Below are 17808 nucleotides of genomic sequence, written 5' to 3' on the forward strand. Positions count from 1 at the left end.
TACAATACAAACATGCACGCATCCATCCATTATTGCTTAACTTGTCTCTTCCACGCCAGAATTCCCATTCAAACTGCAGTGCTCATCCTGCAGTACGCTCCTGGTTTTGGGGCTGTAAAACAAAGCCAAGAAGTGCCAAACAGAAGCCAAAAGTGCACCTTTACTGACGTCTAGAGAGCAGAGGCTTGCAGGACAGCACAGCATCTCCAATCTGCTTTAATGGTTGTGTTTACATCACCCCCATTTTGTTCTATTCAAGGAATCAGGTTTCGCAAGCAGTAAGAAAAGCAGCCCCTCCGCCAGCTGGAGGGAGGCCAGCTCCAGGAGCAGCTTGTTTTCTCTCCACCCCCTCCTTGCCCTCATTTACTGCAGCAAGCAGAGGTTGGTGGGCTCTGTATAGGAAGATATTGCTGGGTTAGGATGATGGTGATAAAGTCGGCATGAGGATCTCTTGCCCTTTTGTAGTGTGGCCTTTATACTCCCTCGTTCCCTCTTAAGCAAAAGAAAAGTGGGGAGGAAAAAGGGGAGAGCATAACAGATAGCAGCATGCAAAGGGAATTAAAGCAGGGACTGAGACTTGTGTGACTGTTTATCTGAGTTGCCTTTAATGTCTCTGAGTGGTGATGCCAGCAGTTCTTAGCTGGTTTCCTGGCACAATTGCACACAGGTTCATTTATGTTCTTAAGTGATGGTTGAAGGTGAAGGCAGAGCCTTGCTCCCACCTGCCCCCTCCCAGTGCACCTCTGTGCTGATGTGCATGCAGGATGCTGCTCGGCTGTGCTGAGCAAGCTTCAAAATCCAAGTGTCAAAAGTTAGAATTCCATAACTTGAAAAGAGAGAGAAAAGGAAAAAAGAAATGCACAGCATTCTTGTGAGAAGGAGAGACTTTGCTGTTTTGTTTAGTGATTTGCAGAGCCAGGCCTTGCCACAGCAGAGCACTGGGGTGAGCTGAGATGCTGGGAGGACCAGAGCTGCAGCTATCCCACTCCATCCCCTTCCTGCTCTGCTTCTTCCTGTCCTCAAAGCGCCTCTCCACTTTCATTCATAAAGTGTTCCAGTTTTGTTCTGTTCACACAGCTTCCCTTTGCTGGCTTGTCCCTGCCACATGTCCCTTCTGTGTGCAAGAGCAGCCTGAGGCTCTCAGAGCCCTGCTCCCACCTCCCTGCATGGAGGAATTTTGGGACCAAGAGGCTGCTCTGCAGCTGTTGCAATTTGCTGAAAAACCCTGACCTCCGGGTCTGTCTTTCAGCTGTGTATGTGCTCTCCACAGACCCCAGCTGATGTTTAAAAAGCACTGATAGCACTTTATATTCTCGGAGGCTTTACTGGGGGAGAGTTAGAATGATTCCCATGGGCACTCAGGGACACGATATATGTACCCATGGGATGATTTCCCCTCACCTTTCCTGCCCCTTCCTCCCTTTAACCTGCTGGAAGCACTTATTCATTCCAGGCTCAGAGTGCAGTCTGCAAGATGAGCTTTAGCTCCCAGCGAGTCAATGGGGAGATTGCCATTGACACCAGAGATGCTCCCAAGGCTTGAACTCAACATGGATAACACCAAAGTTCAAACCTACCCCTGCCTCAGTTCAGCCTGGGTTTGAACCACAGCTCCTGGAAGGTTGTAGCATAATGGATTCCCCTGGGAGCTGGAGCTGGCCCTGTTGGAACAGCTTTTGGGAGAGTGGCACTCAGCAGGGAGAAGTTCAGTGGGGTTTCAACAACGGGCTGCATCAGATTTATTGTGTAGTAACTGAGCCATCCACAATATACCTTCTTTTCCATACCTTCTTTTCCATACCTTCTTTTTCACTTCTCTGCAGGAGTTTCAGGTGTGAGTCTTACCTATTTGGGGTAAAAAACGTGCCATTTTTTCAGAACAAAATGAGACAGTGTCTTGTTTTGTGCCCGTATCTGTGTGACTCCTGTTGACACTACTAGTGCTCTGGGAGAATAAGCTTTCCAGTCTAATGCAAACTGATGCCCTCAGCTATTTAAAAACAAACATCTTTTTTTTTCCCCCTCCATTGAGCAAATTAAATGCAGTTACTTCACCTATGTAGCTCCTTTCTGTAGGAATTACAAGAACCTTTCCAATGCACAGCCTATGGCCTAATTATGTAATTATGTCTCTTGGGTAGATTATATTTTTCTTCTCATAATTGTGTCTTTACCCAAGAGACTGGAAGGGTTCCAAGCTTTTGCCTTTCATGGGTAAAAACTGTTTGTCTCTCTTGCATTTTGTTTTTCCTGAACTTGGGTTGCATGTGTTCGGTCAGAGTGGGCCAGGGGATGGCAAAGGAAAGCCAGGCTGGGGGTGGGCTGTCACAAGAGTGACAGACATTCCTACTTGTGAAGGGCAAATGTGTTTCTTCTGTTTTTTTGCTCATTGATGGCTCTCTTATTTTTACCACCAGAGCATAGATTAAGGCTGCTTTGGAGTGTTATCTTGCTGAAATTTGTAAGAGAACACTGAATGTCTTTGTTTTGCGCCGAATATGCAATGTTATTCTGTCCCTGCACAACAGCTGGTAAGAAGCCTTGGGCTCAGGTCCGAACTCCTTTGCCTTGAATAAGTGAGAGCTCAGCCTTACGAGCCTGGAGCTGAGTTCCAAACAGCGTCTTCCAGTTGGGACTGATCCATAGGATCAAGTGGGATGAAATGCAGGAAAATGTCCAAAGAGAATTTATGGAAAAATCCTGATAAAATTCAGAGGAGGTGTGGAGTGGCTTCTACAGCATGTACATAGAAATATGTCACTAGTATATTAGCATTCACTGGAACAGGTTGCCCAAGGAGGCTGTGGATGCCCCATCCCTGCAGGCATTCAAGGCCAGGTTGGATGTGGCTCTGGGCAGCCTGGGCTGCTGGTTGGTGACCTGCACACAGCAGGGGGTTGGAAGTGGATGAGCACTGTGGGCCTTTGCAACCCAGGCCGTTCTGTGATTCTATGATGATTCCATTAAAAGACGGAGTACCTCTAGAACGTGTCTATTTATGAAGTCAGCAGGAAAAATATACCTGTTGTTCAGATTTGTAAAGCTCTGTACTTCTAGTGAACAATGGGAATAATCAAAACTGGGATTCTTGGGCCCAGGTGTGCTTCTCTTAAACTAAAAGAAAGCTTAGGTGTGTAGGTTGTGATTTTTAGCTCATAATAAAGGTGGTTCTTTTTTGTACTGCCCCTTAGCCTGAAGACAAGTCCATTTTCCACTGCAGTTTTCTTCTTTTTCAGTCTCAAACTCAACCCAGATCCATTGCTCACAGAAGGCCTCAGTTACCGGCCTCAGCATTAGGAGGGTTTTTATTTCAGTTGCCCTTGCAAGTTGTAGACCTCCATGGAATGACACCCCAAACTTGGAGAGGGTCCAGAGGAGAGCCATGAAGATGATGAGCAGAGGGCTGCAGCACCTCCCTACAAAGACAGGCTGAAGGAGCTGGGCTTGTTCAGCCTGGAGAAAAGAAGGCTGCGGGGTGAATCATTGCAGCCTTCAGTACCTGAAGGGAGCCTACAGACAGGAGGGGAGTCAGCTCTTGGAAAGGGGAGATAACAGCAGGACAAGGGGAAATGGTTTGAAGTTGAGGGAGGGAAGATTGAGGTTGGATGTGAGGGGGAAGTTGTTTGCTGTGAGAGTGGTGAGGTGCTGGAACAGCTGCCCAGAGAGGCTGTGGATGCCCCGTCCATCCCTGGAGGTGTTCAAGGCCAGGTTGGATGGGGCCCTGGCAGCCTCTGCTGCTCTGAAATGTGGAGGTTGGTGGCTGTGCATGCATCAGAGGGGTTGGAGCTTGATAATGCTTGAGGTCCCTTCCAACCCAAGGCATTCTATGATTCTGTGAAGCTTCCCCTGGCTCCTCCTGCTGCTGAGCACACACAACACGGAGCAAACACCACCTTGTTGGTATTTCACATCTGACCGTCGCCCTGTGCTCTGCTGGAATTATCCCAGCACTCATAGCTCAGCAGGGACAGCCCAGCTTCTTGCTTTCACAACCTTTCTACATTCCCTTGGCTTTTTCATGGAGACATCTGACTCCCGTGAAGCCTCTTGTTGATGCAATGACAGAAGCGAAAAAGGCAGAAAGAAATGGGTGATGACTGAAAAAAGCTAACCCACTTGAGAGCGATAAAAACATCTGCTGACAATCTGGTAACCAGATCTCCTTGATACCAGCAGGAAAAAAAAAAAAAAGAACACAACAAAAAAAACAAAAAGGTGGGCGGTGTACATGGTACAAAGAAAGGGAGTCCCTGAGTGTCAGCATCTGGCTGGGCCACGTGTAGCACAATCTAATTAGTTTTCAGTTCCACACCCACGACTGAATGATAAAAAGGCACAGCCCTCCTCCCCGAGGAGGTAAAAATCTTCAAGCGTCAACGCCACGTTTCTATCCTGCAAGTCAGCCTCTTCCACAGCCCCACTTACATCTTGACTTCTGCAGCCATGCGGCGGGGGCTGAGTGATGAGGGATGCGCTCCCATCCCCTTCCAGCTCCCGCACCCATCCGCCTCGAGGTCGTGTGTCTTTGATCAGGGAGACGTTCCTTCCTTGCGTTTAAACTGTATTGATTAAGCTGGAGATGAAGGCTCCTTACATCTCCCATCACAGCTGGGATGTGGTGACCGAATGGCAGCTCCTAGGTTCTGTCAGCACGCCAGGGCTGCATGGCCTGGTGAGGTGAGGCTGCCTGCAGCTTGTCCCTTGGTAAGGCCAACACATTCCATGAAATCTTCCTTGTAACAGAGCTACTAGGCCTCAGTGTAGCACTGCTGGCAGGACCGTCCCAGGTGCTGAGTGCTGGCATTGGGAAAGCCACAGCATGATTTTCTCCTGCCCTTTCCGTAGCCTCATATTGCTTTTTAATGTAATTGCTGCCATGGCACATCGCAGATTCTCGCTGAGCTATCCACACTTACTACCCTAATCTTTTTTCCTGAAATAAAATGATGCCTCATGACTGTGACCAAGGAATACAGCTTTTCTTAGCACGCTCCCCTGGGATCAGGAATTTCTCTGTCAACAGACACATATATCAATGGGAGATGAAAAGCAGCCTGTGGAATGAGTTTTAAACATGTATCACATATTTCACTGCTGCTGTTGATGTGCTACTCAGAAGGCCTTTTCAGACTCTCAGCCCATTCCTCACAGCTGCTCTGTACTTAATAGGATTGTTTTATATTTTTTCTTGCACAAGAATCAGGCCAAGAAAGCTATTTCAGTTGCCACTTCTTTGCAGACACCTCCTCAATATGAAGCTTTTTGTTGAGTCTCCTGCTTGCTTTCCATGTGGGCACGTCTTAGCTTCTGTTAAAGAGCAGAAACCCGTAATGTGCAGAGTTGCAATGCAGTCTCACCTCACTGGGACTGCGCTGGGGGAGCATGGCTCCTGTGGATCTCTTTGTCATGAGGGGACTCTGTGTTACAGCCCTAAATTTTAAATGACCAGGAGGGAAAGGCAAGTCTGCCTTTGGCCCCTTGCTGATTTCTGCACTTGCATTGATGCCTGGGGTCTTCCAGATGTGCAGAGATCTCTCTTTTGCCTCCTTTCCCTACTTTTTCTAGGTGAAAACACCCACATCTATATATTTCTTAATTATTTCAGATCAGCCATAGGTGGAAATCCTTCATTTCTTCCTTCTTTTTTCCCTGTCTACATGGAAGTACCCTGCTGTCCTGATGAATTTTGTCTTTCTCTGATAGTTCATTACAATCATACAGAGTTGAATACAGTCTCTGTTCCAGAAAAGCTATGGGCAACCAGAGCATGACAGAAACAAAGCAGGGGGTTGTTGGGCACAAGTTGGTACAGGAGAGATGCTCTACATATTGAGCGTTCATTGAGTGAGCAGAAGGCAATCAAAATAGTTTGCACTGGTTAGAAAAGCATTGTATGATCTTTGAGCCAAAACCACCCCATGTAAACACGGAGTAGAATTTTTCCATCAAAATAAATTTCACTTTGGGAATAGATTCATTCCCAGGTAAAGTCAGCCCCGACGTGCGAGCTCAGAGATAGGCTACTGGGTTATCTTGTTTTGAGCCTTCTCGGTCATGCTGAAACATAACGAGGAACAAATAGAAGAGGAGAGGGGCAATGGATTCCTTGAGAAAACCAGACTGGTCAGTGTGACTAACAAAGGCAAAAGCAAAAACAGAAAAAGTGTGGAAAAAAATATAAGAGAATGAGAGATCCCAAGAGAGTACTGACTGTGTGCATCCGTATCTGTGTGAAAGTTATTTCTTTAGATTAGCGGCACCCAGCTTATACAAGTTCTAATTTACATAGATGGAAGAGATAGTGCAAATGACTACCAGGTGAGATGTTATCCTATTAATGAGGCTGCCATTACAGAGCTGTTAGAAGCCCACCAAAAATCGTTCCCCGTTTGAAGTGATTGATACCTCATAGAGAGGAGTCACCGATGCCAGCTGATTGTTCTGCAGAGCTCTGCCATACAGCAGCTCCTTCTCTTTAATGGGAAAGCTCACGCCTACCCCATGTTTTTATACTGAGTCATCATGGGGGAGAAAAATCATACTTCAAAGCACAGAATAATGGGTCAAGTAATTAATTTTTTTTAATTGCTAGAGAAGTTTCTCTAAAATTAATTTCCATCTAGCTATTTTTTCTCATCTTCCAACCTCAATCCTTTGGTTTTGACAGAATGGCAGAATCTCAGAATGGTTGATGGCCTTCTAGGTCAGGCAGGTCCAACGTCTGCTCAAGCAGGGGTAACCAGAGCATTGTGCCCATGCACACGTCCAGGCAGCTGCTGGACATCTCCAAATCTGTGATCCAAGATCTTCCACAGTCTATGTAGAACCCCAATTTAGTTTAGAGTTAGCTGTCCATTATAGAGAAAGCCACATTTGGACACTGGTCCCAGCTGGATGATGTGAACCCACGTATTTCAGTGCTACGGTGACAGACACCATTAAATTATCTTTTATAAAGAGAGATGAACTGATACATTTCAAGACTCAGAGACCTCATTTATACTGTTAAAGCAAACTAAACAATGCCAGAATTGGTTCTCTGGCCCTAAGACTGATGTGGGCAATCTGACCGTGTCTGCAAAGCTGAACTCTCATGGCCTCCAAGCAGAGGGCTGTATTTTTACTGCTGATGGAGAATGCAGTGTATCTCAAACCTCCGGGCATCATCTGGAGGAGTTTGAGCTGGTCCCAGCCCAAACCACACCAGAGACCCTTCCTAATGTTAAAAGCCTAAAAATATCCAACCCATGTATTGCCTGTGCCGATACCCTGGCACTGTTTACAGAGATGGAGGCAACTGCGTGTCTGGGTTGCAGTGAGGGGATCTGGGCTCCCATTTAAGCTCTGCCAGATGCTTTTCATGTGACCTTAGTTACTAACTTTGGGTGAGATTAATTCCATGCAATGTTGACTAATGGTGAGAATGCCTAATTAAACTAGTCATGTGGGCTCCCCCTCTGATCAGAGAAGGAAGAGAAAGCAAATTCAGAAGGTGAATCATCCCATTTTAAGACTGATGTCAGAGACAAATGAGATGAATTGCCCTCTGGAAGTAGCTATTTTTTTCCATTAACTGTAGAGGAAGTCTACATTAGAAGAGTTTAGACTAGATGCCTGATTTATAAATGGCTGAAGTTAAGTAAAATTAGTACTGACCTTAATCTCGCTGCATGCCTGTTTTTCCATATGTTGAATGATAGAAGTAATGCCTTCTCTGCCTCATTCAAAGGCACCATTGGTTGAGGAGCATCTGCTACTACTTCAAAAAGAAATTAAACTTAGGAGCAAAAATACAACATTACATAACAATGTAACATAATACAATTAGAGAAGTAAAACTTCCCTCTTGAAACATCTGAATGACAATATGAAGAGTACCAAGGTGCCACTCGGTGCATCCTGTTGCTTTGGGCATTTGTCCCCTCTGCATTTCAACAACCAAGCATCCATGGAAGGCTTTTCCCAAGGCAGCCCTGTGGCACAGGGGCAGTGAGCCTGCTTTTGGGGAGAAGTACAAGCATGGAGGAAGGCTGAATATATACTGGCAGTGTAGGACTCGGTCTTGGCCAGAAGCTTCTCAAATGAGAGTGACTGTTTACTTTTTGGAGACGCTCTCAAGTTATGGAGATGGAATTTCTTAGCAAAAATCCACAACATACAGTCCAGTCATGGAATAACTGTCCCTCTCAATGACTTGTACATATAAGGTTTACTTCTGGTAAAAAAGTTTTGCCCCCTTAACTATCTGGTGGAGTTAAAGCAGAAAAAAAAAAAAATACATAAAGACCTTGTGTGGTGTCCATAAGGGCTTATTTTGATCCAAATTACTGCATTACATATCGATATGGGCACATCAGTGCTAGTTAAGGCTTCTGCCAGCACAACCACATTCAAAACACCAAAACACCAATTCCCCACCAATGTCACTGTGTTACTGGGAGTAGTGGTGGTACTTACATAGTCCATTAATCTGATAATAGGTCCTTAAAGACCTATTTTTTTTTTCTTTCTTTTTTTTTTTTTTTGGTATGTTAAAGTACTAAATCTTGTTATTAACGCTTTTATTTTATGATTTGCTGTTTCCAGGGCACAGACAGAAGCTTGATGACTCTAAACCTAGTTTGTTCCCTGAACGCCTCAGTGATTTAGGGCGCATTCCTCATCCCAGTATGAGAGTAGGGGTCCCGACCCAGAGCCCACGGCCCTCTCTGAACTCTGCACCAAGTCCTTTTAATCCACAAGGACAGAGTCAGATTACAGGTAAGAGACAGAACCATAGGTTTGACTTGCACAGGCAATGGTAGTAATTGCTTATGGATGTGTGTATCTCAGCTGTAGACGTAGAGGCTATTACAGAGGGAGAGAGGTGTTCCAGGCTAAGCTAGGTGGGAAGTGTTTTTTTCTGTAGCATTTGAAGCTGAAAATGTCTTTCTTTTCGTAAAATGTCTTTGTCATAGGTTCAAAATAGTCAATCTGGGTAAACTGAATAGGAATCTGGTGAAATCCTAACTGCCATGTTGCTATGCCTTCACCTCCGGTTCTGTAACAGTACCTACTTGCACATATTAGAATAGATATTTTTATTCAGCCTTTGTATTTTGCACTGGTGTTGAGAGAAGCACCCAGAATTCAGTGGTCTTCCTGTCAGAACAATAACACAATCTCCTCACGTGGCAGTTCCCTTCCAGCACCGGTGCTGACCAATGTTACAATAAACAGACTGCATTACGGAGAAATCTCCAAAGATTGCTTATGAGGGTTGTATGCAATGTTTATAATGGCATGCTGGGAGACAGATTTCAGAGTGCTGAGAGAAATCGTGAAATACCACTTGTCACAGATTGTAAGCCTGAAATCAGATGTTTAACTGCAGCTGTGCCAGAAGTTTGCAACAAAACTGTAAAGCCTACAAAAAAAAAAAAAAAAAAAACACCCCAATTTTGTTAGTTTTTCTAAATTTAGAGCTGGTTATATTTTTCAAAAGAGTTTCAAAGCAACCTCTACCCAATTATGGTCATCGCAATGCTCGAAACTTCTACTGATGTATTTGCATCTCTCTGGGATGCAAAGAGGTGATGCCATTGACCAGTTCACTTGCTAGAAATGTTGGACAGCTCAACTTAGATGAAAGTTTGTTAGCAAAACTCTCAACTCAATTTACTAGGCAGCCTTAAAACTCAGTTTTACTGATCCAGTTGTGTCTACGGCAGGAGCCCTTTGCCAATGTAATACATCGGTATTCCTGTACTGGTAAAGCACTCCTGGTGTAGACATAGTCTTTGAGTCAACCTAGGAAGACTTCTGGTTTCGTGTTTCAAGTGGTTTTGACATGATACCAGCTGAAACTTAGTGGTTTTAACAAAGTGTTGTGGCTTTCTTCTTCTTTCTTTTTCTTCTTTTTTTTAAGTTCAACTGGTCTATTAATTTGCAGGGAGGAAGAGAAGTAAGTGGGTTAATTTGAACCCAAAGCACACAGCAAATTGAAACAAAAAAAAAAAAAAGGTTCCCATGAGCTGTGGTAAAGCTCTCCCAGCTCGTGAAGGCTAGCTTTAACTAGACTTGTATAACATCTATAATATATTAAATATGTTGGTATCACTTATTACAAGGTATCTAATGCCCACCACCTTCCCAGAGCAGTCTTTTTGGCCAGGTTTAGTTGGACACGTGAAGTCAGGACTCTTGTGCTTATCATTTCCTGGGTATGAGCTACCAAATGAAGCCCAGTATTTCTTCTCACCTAACCACCCTCTTCTGTTTGACAGTGTTTGAGGACATGGCAGTTTCCCCCCAAAATTGGGCAAAATCTGGGGCTAAAATCAGCTTCTCTCCTGTGTCTCCATAGTTTACCTATTGTGGAAAACTGCACCTAGGAACGAAGGAGGGGGAAATTCTTCCTGACCCCATCTGGTGATCAGCTTATGCCCTGAAGCACGAGAACTGAGATCCCCTTGTAATTTTCTTCCTCTCTAAGTGTAACCTCATATGCTGTTCTCATTCACATAAATGCCTCCTGTAGAAAACGTTCTGCTGGCTTTGATTAATAGAGTACTTCTCTGCCTCGTTATGAATCAGCGGCAGCATTTACAGCTCCTGGAGGTGACAACTTCAGATGAGGTTTAAATAAGCCTGGTTGCAGACAGAACTGTATGCTGTTCCCTATCTGCTCTGCAGCTTGAACAGTTCAAAGCCCGCTCCAGCTGAGGCTTCATTCAGAGTGGGAAATGCTGCTGGTGGGGTAGAGGGAATGAGCTGAACCCAGGAAGGCAGGCTGACTTTCCCATCTCTTATGGATTATAAGCTTTTCTTGACATAAACCTAGAGTCATGGGATACATGGGATCCCAAAGGGCTCTCATTTTCCCTAAAGCAATGAGGACTCTGCTACGTATTCAAATTTTTAGTGAATACGGGGCTGTACAGTGTTCCAATACAGTGCCATGTTGTTCCCCACTCGTCTCCTCCTCGATTTCCAGCAGCCAAGTACCCAGCTCACAAAGGCTACTCGTTAGCTTTCCATTTAATAAAGCAATTCATGTGAGCGTGGTGCATCGGTGCGAGCCCTGTGAATTGCACTGGCTTCCCCACAAGGCTTTTTTTGTGCTCTTCAGGATGTTGATTGCAATCTGCAAAGCTCTGTGTGCTTTGATGTTCCACCAAAGCGCTGGGATGCTTCTGCGGACGGTCCCTCACGGTTCTTCTGCAGGGAATTGGATGCTCCTTGCCACACAAGCTGCGCCAATGGGAGACAAAGGGAATGCCTCAGAGCAGACACCTCTTTGATCAGGTGCTGGCTCCCCATGGGAAACTGGAAAATGTATGGCTGCTGGGTGCGGTGATAGGACTGCTGGTGCTGCCCTCCTCCCCCAGCTCCCCACTGGATTCTTAATGTGGTCGCTGGGCCAGTAGGGTCTGGGGATGTGTTGAAAGGAGTACAGATGCTCGTCTGAACCCAAGGATGTTTTTATTACCTTTCTTGGAATTAAGCAAGCATTCCTTTTAGATATACTTTGTTTCTTAATCTCTTACCTAGTAATTTAGGGGAAATAATTAATTCCTTATAAATTTAACAGTAAATACTGCATTCCTATGACAAAATCCGTATTATGCCTAGTAAGCACATAAACTGGTTTCGTGTAGTTCCACTTGAAGTCTTGCATAGCTATTGCATGATTAAACACGAATAATATTTAAAGCCTGACTGGCCCACACCTGAGCACGGAGAAACACTTTGGGGTTCACTCTTATATTTCTTCTCTCTGTCTGGGTCGTGTTTATTTGCCTCGAGTATCAGAGTACAGCTTCTACAAATCGCAGCGCAGTCCCAAACCCACCACAACACTGGGCTGCAGCAGCACAAGGCACAGAGTTGCCCTTATTCAACATGGCATTTTAACTAGGAGCCTGCAAAAGCAACAGTGAAGGGTCATTAAAAAACAAATCACCCAATAAGCAGATGCCTTTGCTGAGGCAGTGCAGATTCAATTTGAACCCCGCTTGCTGCCCGTAAATCAGGGATGCTGTCTGCTCACATTTGGATATTGGTATATTTGCTTTTTTTTTTTGCTTTCCCCTCTCCCTTAATGGCACTGGAACAACTTGCAGGCAGGTCGAGTTACAGTCCTGCTCAGAGCTTGGCTCGTTGCAGCACTGCTTCGGTATGAAATGAGCAAAACTTGTTTTTCTAAATTGTAATCAGTGTGGATGAGCTTCTGTCAGAGCAGATCCGAGCAGGGCTGTGAGTGGGGCTTCCGTGAGGTTTCCTGCTCCATCACCTCGGTGGCTCCATCTGATTGATGGGCAACCTGTGACTTGCAGCACTGAAAGAGCAGTGCTCAAAAAGCAGGTCCTGTGATTTTTTCCTTTTTTTTTTTTTTCTTTTTCTGCTTTCCCTCTTTCCCCCATGCTTCAGTGATGCTGCATTTCCAGCCCTAGTTTTTTCTTACTGTTTTTAAAGTTGTAGAAGGCGGATTTAAAATTCCTTAGTTAGTGGGAGGATCCATCGCCACTATCAGGTAGAGCATTAAGAACTGAGGCTGGTGGGAAGGCTGTGGGCAGAAAGCACCTTCAGCTCCTCGCATGGTACCTGTCCTCCATTCCCCCCATTCTGGGCCGGTGGGGCTGGGCACTGCTCTCTTGCAGAGGGAGATGGCACAATTCTGCTCTCATACAGCGTGGTTGTGGGGTGTGAATGTGGGCCTTAGCACCTGCCTCAAAGATGGAAAGCAGCAGCCCAGTGTCTGTATCTAAGACCACCAGCCATGGAACAAACTGGGTAGCTGCTGTAGCTGGGCAGTATGTGAGCACTCCGCTGGTTTCCTTGTGTTAGACCTGGGACAGCAGCATGCTGCAGCCATGCACATCAGCCTGCTGAATGCAGCAGGCACAGTATGTGATTGCTTGGAGAACACCAATTAGAAATAGCCCATGCTATAGGTATACAGGGTGCATTGTGCCTTCACTGTGCCTTCAGTTCATGGGATAAAAGCTACAAGTCAGCATATGAGATGGAGGAGCTGGGATTCCTTGTTACAAACCCCAGGGTGGCTGCAGTCTGCTGTGCTTTATGCAAATTGATTGCATCCTTGGGGCAACTGGCGAGCTGCCACTATGAACCTCCATTGGGTGAAGTCTGTATCCCTCCTATTAAAGTATTCTTTTAACTTTTCTTTTTTTCCTTTGCTATTTAGTTGTCCTACTGGCAAGACTTGTTCAGCTTAGTTCTTTTTTTTTTTCCTTTAGAATTGTGACACTTAGGGACTGAGAGGAAAAATGGTTTTAGGGGTTCTTAAGGCCAAAATCTGGTCTCAATTACAGTCCATGGGGGTGTAACTCCACTGCGTTCATTGATTGAACAGGGCAATCCAGATCAAGCCCTGGGCTTTCAAATGTTCCCAAGAAATAGAGGATAGGAGGAGGTTGCATTTTGTTGTTGTTGTTTTGCTGGGGTTGGGTTTACAACAATAGCGTGTTTACTCATGCAGAAAGTCATCTTGGCTTTGTTAAGATCATAACCAAAGATATTTGCTTTGGGTGTTTACCACAGATAGCTCCAGACAGCTTGTTTTTTAGTATCAGCAGTAGCACTAATGGAATGGGCAGCAGCCAGCACTGGAACCGACGACTGGATTTAAATAAGTGTTTTTGGAAAGTGTGTGCACACATGTGACAGTTAGGTTTTACAGGCTGTATGCTGAGAGGCTGTTCTGATGGCCATGTTCTGAGTACCAAAGCTCAGCTTGGGAAATTTGATCTTTGTCTGTAGTAAATTCGTATGCTTCATAATGTATGCTCTGGGCAGCCTGGTCTGGTGGTTGGCAACCCTGCACATAGCAGGGGGGTTGAAACTAGGTGATCACTGTGGTCCTTTTCAACCCAGGCCATTCTACGATTCTATGATTCTATGATATGATATGATATAATCCAGTGCCGAAGGAACAGATAGCTACTTCTGCAGGACAACTTTCCAGCTTTCTCTTCTCTCTTTTGACACTTTTCCATTGAAAGAAGAGAACTGACATTGCTGGATGATCAGTAGGCCATGAGGAGTTGCTCTATTTCCGGGCTTAGTTTTATGCATCCAAATTTAGGCCTGGTCCAGTATTAAATGTGGAGGTTGGTGGCCCTGCATGGCACAGGGGTGTTGGAGCTCCATGATCCTTGAGGTCCCTTCCAACCCAGGCCATTCTGTGATTCTGTGGTTAGGCGGATTTTTCAAAGCTCTTGTTTTCCACTAAGCTGATGCAGTCAGCTTGACTACGTGGGTCAGGAGCTGATCAAGTCTTCCACTGACTATCGGTGTGGCAATGAAACTGAGAGACAAAAGCATTTGCAAGACCACATTTTCTTGCCTCGCTGAGGCACACCTGGCAGTGCCATCAGGAAGGAGCTGGGTGAGTTCACCCACCGACTCATTTCCGCTCATCAGCACCCAGCGTGACTTTGCATATGCATGAAAAAGCCTCGTCCTTAATGAGTATTGTGAAAGCCGCACTTTTCTTCACACCCACACAGACTTAACAAAAATGTTTACAAAAGGAGGACTGTTCTTAGGAATCACTCCAGAATTTTCAAGTGCAAAGTCAAATTCTGAGCGGCCCTCTGTCTCTGTTACTGCTGTTTAAGGCTGTGCTAGCCCGGCTGCAGGCCTCTGGTGCTGGGAGTTGGGTGGGCTTTCTCCCGAGCCGTTCAGTGTACTTCTGTATTCACATATTCCCTTGTTTTCTAGGGATTCCTTCAGGCAGGAATTCATGTTAGCTCTGCCTCAGAGCTCTGGGGTTTCTCATATATTCGGGGCTTTCAGCAATTAGAAAGATACGCTTCATGTGACAGCCCAGAGCCTCTGGCTCTCACTCACAGCGGGTGCCTGCCAGCCTGGCAAGCATGCATGGCCCTCCACTCTCTGCAAACAGAAGAGATGGTCTCATCTGTAGGGAGGCATGGAAAACTTCTTGCAAATCTGCTTGCACTGTCTGCCCCACTGGTGTGCTCAGTGGCCATGCCATCCCTTCAGCATGGAGGAGGTGACCCTGCTGAGCACTCTGCTGCATTCCCTTCTGGCATCCACTTGGATTTGCCTCATAAGGGGAAGTTCTGGAAGCAGGCACCCCTAAGCAATAAACCTGGCAATGTCCTGCCTCCGCAAGGCTTGATTCTGTAGTACGGGGAGCCAGAAGAGAGATGGGGCCTCTGCGGCCAAGGCCTCTGCACAGCAGCATTGCAGGGCACGTCCTCGCAACAGACCAAGTGGTGCTGTGTGTGCCCACAGCTCCCTGTCTGCTCTGAGGGCTACATGGGGTGGTTTTTGGCTACGTGGGGGGGGGGGGGTTGGTTACATGGGGTGGCTGTTGGCTCTGCTGCATTTTACTGCAGGCACTTGGCAATAGCACTGAGCAATGACCATGACCCTTTGGGCGAGCAGACCTCGTTTGAATTCTGCTCCTCACATGTCCGGACAGAGGCTGGTTCTAGGGCATTTACTCCAGGATCTGGTAAAACTAGTATCTTCGGTTTCCGCTTTCCCAACAGGCCAAAGATAATGCTTGAAGCCCCAGGGCAAATTCCCCACCTGGCCTCAGCCATGACCTTGGCCCTGCCTCAGTGTGGAGAAATCACACTGACTTCCAGCCTGGTCTGTTGCGGCCTTTCTTCAGTCAGTGAGCTCTGATACATCTTCTGTTCAATTTGGTTGAGGATTTTCCTCCAAATTATTTCCTATTCTGTGAGAAAACACGATGTAATTTCCCTGGAGCTGAGTTTCCTAAAGTGTAGCTTGAGAGAGGCCCAAGTTCACACTTTCACATCTGGGTTGAAAGCTTCTAGCCAAGAGAAGCACCCCATTTTGTGAATGAAATACTCAGGGAACAAATTATCATTCTTTTACTTAAATTTAGGTAGAAAGTTCAACAGAAGATCTGTGTAAGGGCCAGCAGCAGTTATGTCACAGCACAGTGTTTTCACTAACAGCCTGTCCTCTTTCTCTAAAACACTTTGCAGTTTAACATCTCGCAGTTTGGAGCTCATGAAGAGTTGAAATCAAGTATAAATTAGAACATAAATCTGGTGATGTGGTGCTGTAGATGGGAGGAGCTATAGGGGGAGTGTAAAAATTAAGCTAAATGTCTTGAGAGTGTCTGAAATGCTATGATATCAACAGATGGTCCATCCAGCCACATATTCTACCTCTTGACATTGCCACATGAAATACTGTTTTAAAGATTGTGTGAGCCCATTCATTTTTTGCTGTTAAAATCATAGAATCATAGAATCACTCAGGTTGGAAAAGACCTTAAGATCATCGAGTCCACCTAACCATACTACCCTAACAACCCTCTGCTAAATAATGTCCTTGAGCATGTCTCTGATCCTTCTTGTGTTCACACAGGTGTTTGCACTGTGGGTGTTCAGAGTGGGAGGGTTCCAGAGTTGATCAGAATCTTTATGCCATGATGGCTACACCAAAGAAGTAGCATAAGCCTCCACATGGCAGCTCCTTTCCTGAGGTTTTCACCATCTTAAACCAAATTCCTGACAAAACATCCTCTGCTGTGATTTTTCTCAATCTTTACCTGCTCTATAGTTTCCTTCCAGTACTGGGCCTGACTTGAAATCAAAGCTTTCAGGGACCCTGTTTTGGATTCAGAAACACGGATTGAAAAGCTCTTGGAGTTTGAAGGAGTGGAGGTTTGAGATTGTGCTCCTGACACATCATTAATTTTAAGATTGTTTTCCCAGCAAGCGCAGGCTTTCCGCTCCCAGTTGAAGATCATTTACCATTGACTGAATGGTGAATTATAGTAGTGGAATGAGGCAGAGAAATATGTCGATATCAGATATAACAACGAGCAGTCAGTCAAATTTGAACCAGCGCCAATCTATACAACTCTAGCCCTGAAATTGTTAAAACAAAGAAGTTCATTACATTTAATGATCAAGTGTCCTTCAGATTTCTGAGGAGTTTATATTAACCATTTATATTACTCAGCTCTAATATAAATGGCAAACTCGGGGAAAATCCTCTTAAAATTAAATTGGAACTTTTTTTTTTTTTTAATCTATATAGTTATTTTGCTTCAAGGAAGTATCTGCTTTCCAGACATCTCTTCAAACAAATCATGTCTGAAAGAAAAAATAAATAAGGCATAGCTAAAACTACAAGCTTTTGCTGTGTGGAAGAGTAGGGAAAGGAGTTAAAAAAGAGAAAAAAAGGTTGAATTTCCTGAAAAAGTGCCTTTGCTTATGCCATGTGGCTATCACGTTTCTGTCTGCAAAGCAGTGCTGTAGGACAGTGCTCTGATGTAGCAGGTTCTCCAAACTGAGTGGACCTGGTGTGTTTTACTGAATGTACTGGGGAAAATTTGGATTTCTCCAAACTGGTTCTGTGGACCAGTTTGGAGACAATTATCTGTTTATCTGGCAGTGCCTAGAAGAACTTTGGGAGTTGAAAGTGCTTGGTTTTTATCAGCATAAAGAAACAAAAATAATAATTGACTGTTGAAGATTTTGGTGGTATCTTTGTCACCACATACTAAGTGAAAACAAACGGTTTCTGAATCGCAGCACAGCTGAGTAAAAGTAGCCCTTCCTCCTTCTCACTCAGTGCAGTCCACCAGACCTTCAGCAAAAAGTAAACAGTATTTATCCTTAAAATAATTTCCTTCATTGTGAGCTCTAACGAGTACATGTGAATGCATCATTAGCTTCTGCTAGTTATACCAATCCATCTGGCTTCATGTTGTTCTAATTGAGGTGACGGTAGGTAACTGGGCCAGCCTCCAAATGTGACATTTTTAGACAGATGCTAATAAGA

General features: G+C 45.1%; 1 protein-coding gene across 6 annotated transcripts in view; it reads left to right on the top strand.

Annotated features, from left to right (window-relative positions):
• The window catches only part of RUNX2 (RUNX family transcription factor 2), a 215256-nt gene that overhangs the window by 108078 nt on the left and 89370 nt on the right, over nt 1-17808 (top strand). For 4 of the 6 annotated variants that reach the window (XM_090136650.1, XM_090136649.1, XM_031604942.2 and 1 more), the window contains one exon: nt 8587-8760. The exons of the other annotated variants lie outside the window; for them this stretch is intronic. In XM_090136650.1, the coding sequence (XP_089992776.1) occupies nt 8587-8760 (174 nt within the window). The remainder of the gene's footprint in view (nt 1-8586; nt 8761-17808) is intronic. 6 annotated transcript variants of the gene reach the window in all.

Source organism: Phasianus colchicus, chromosome 2 (genome assembly GCF_987193195.1).
Source record: "Phasianus colchicus chromosome 2, bPhaCol1.hap1.1, whole genome shotgun sequence".
NCBI lineage: Eukaryota > Metazoa > Chordata > Aves > Galliformes > Phasianidae > Phasianus > Phasianus colchicus.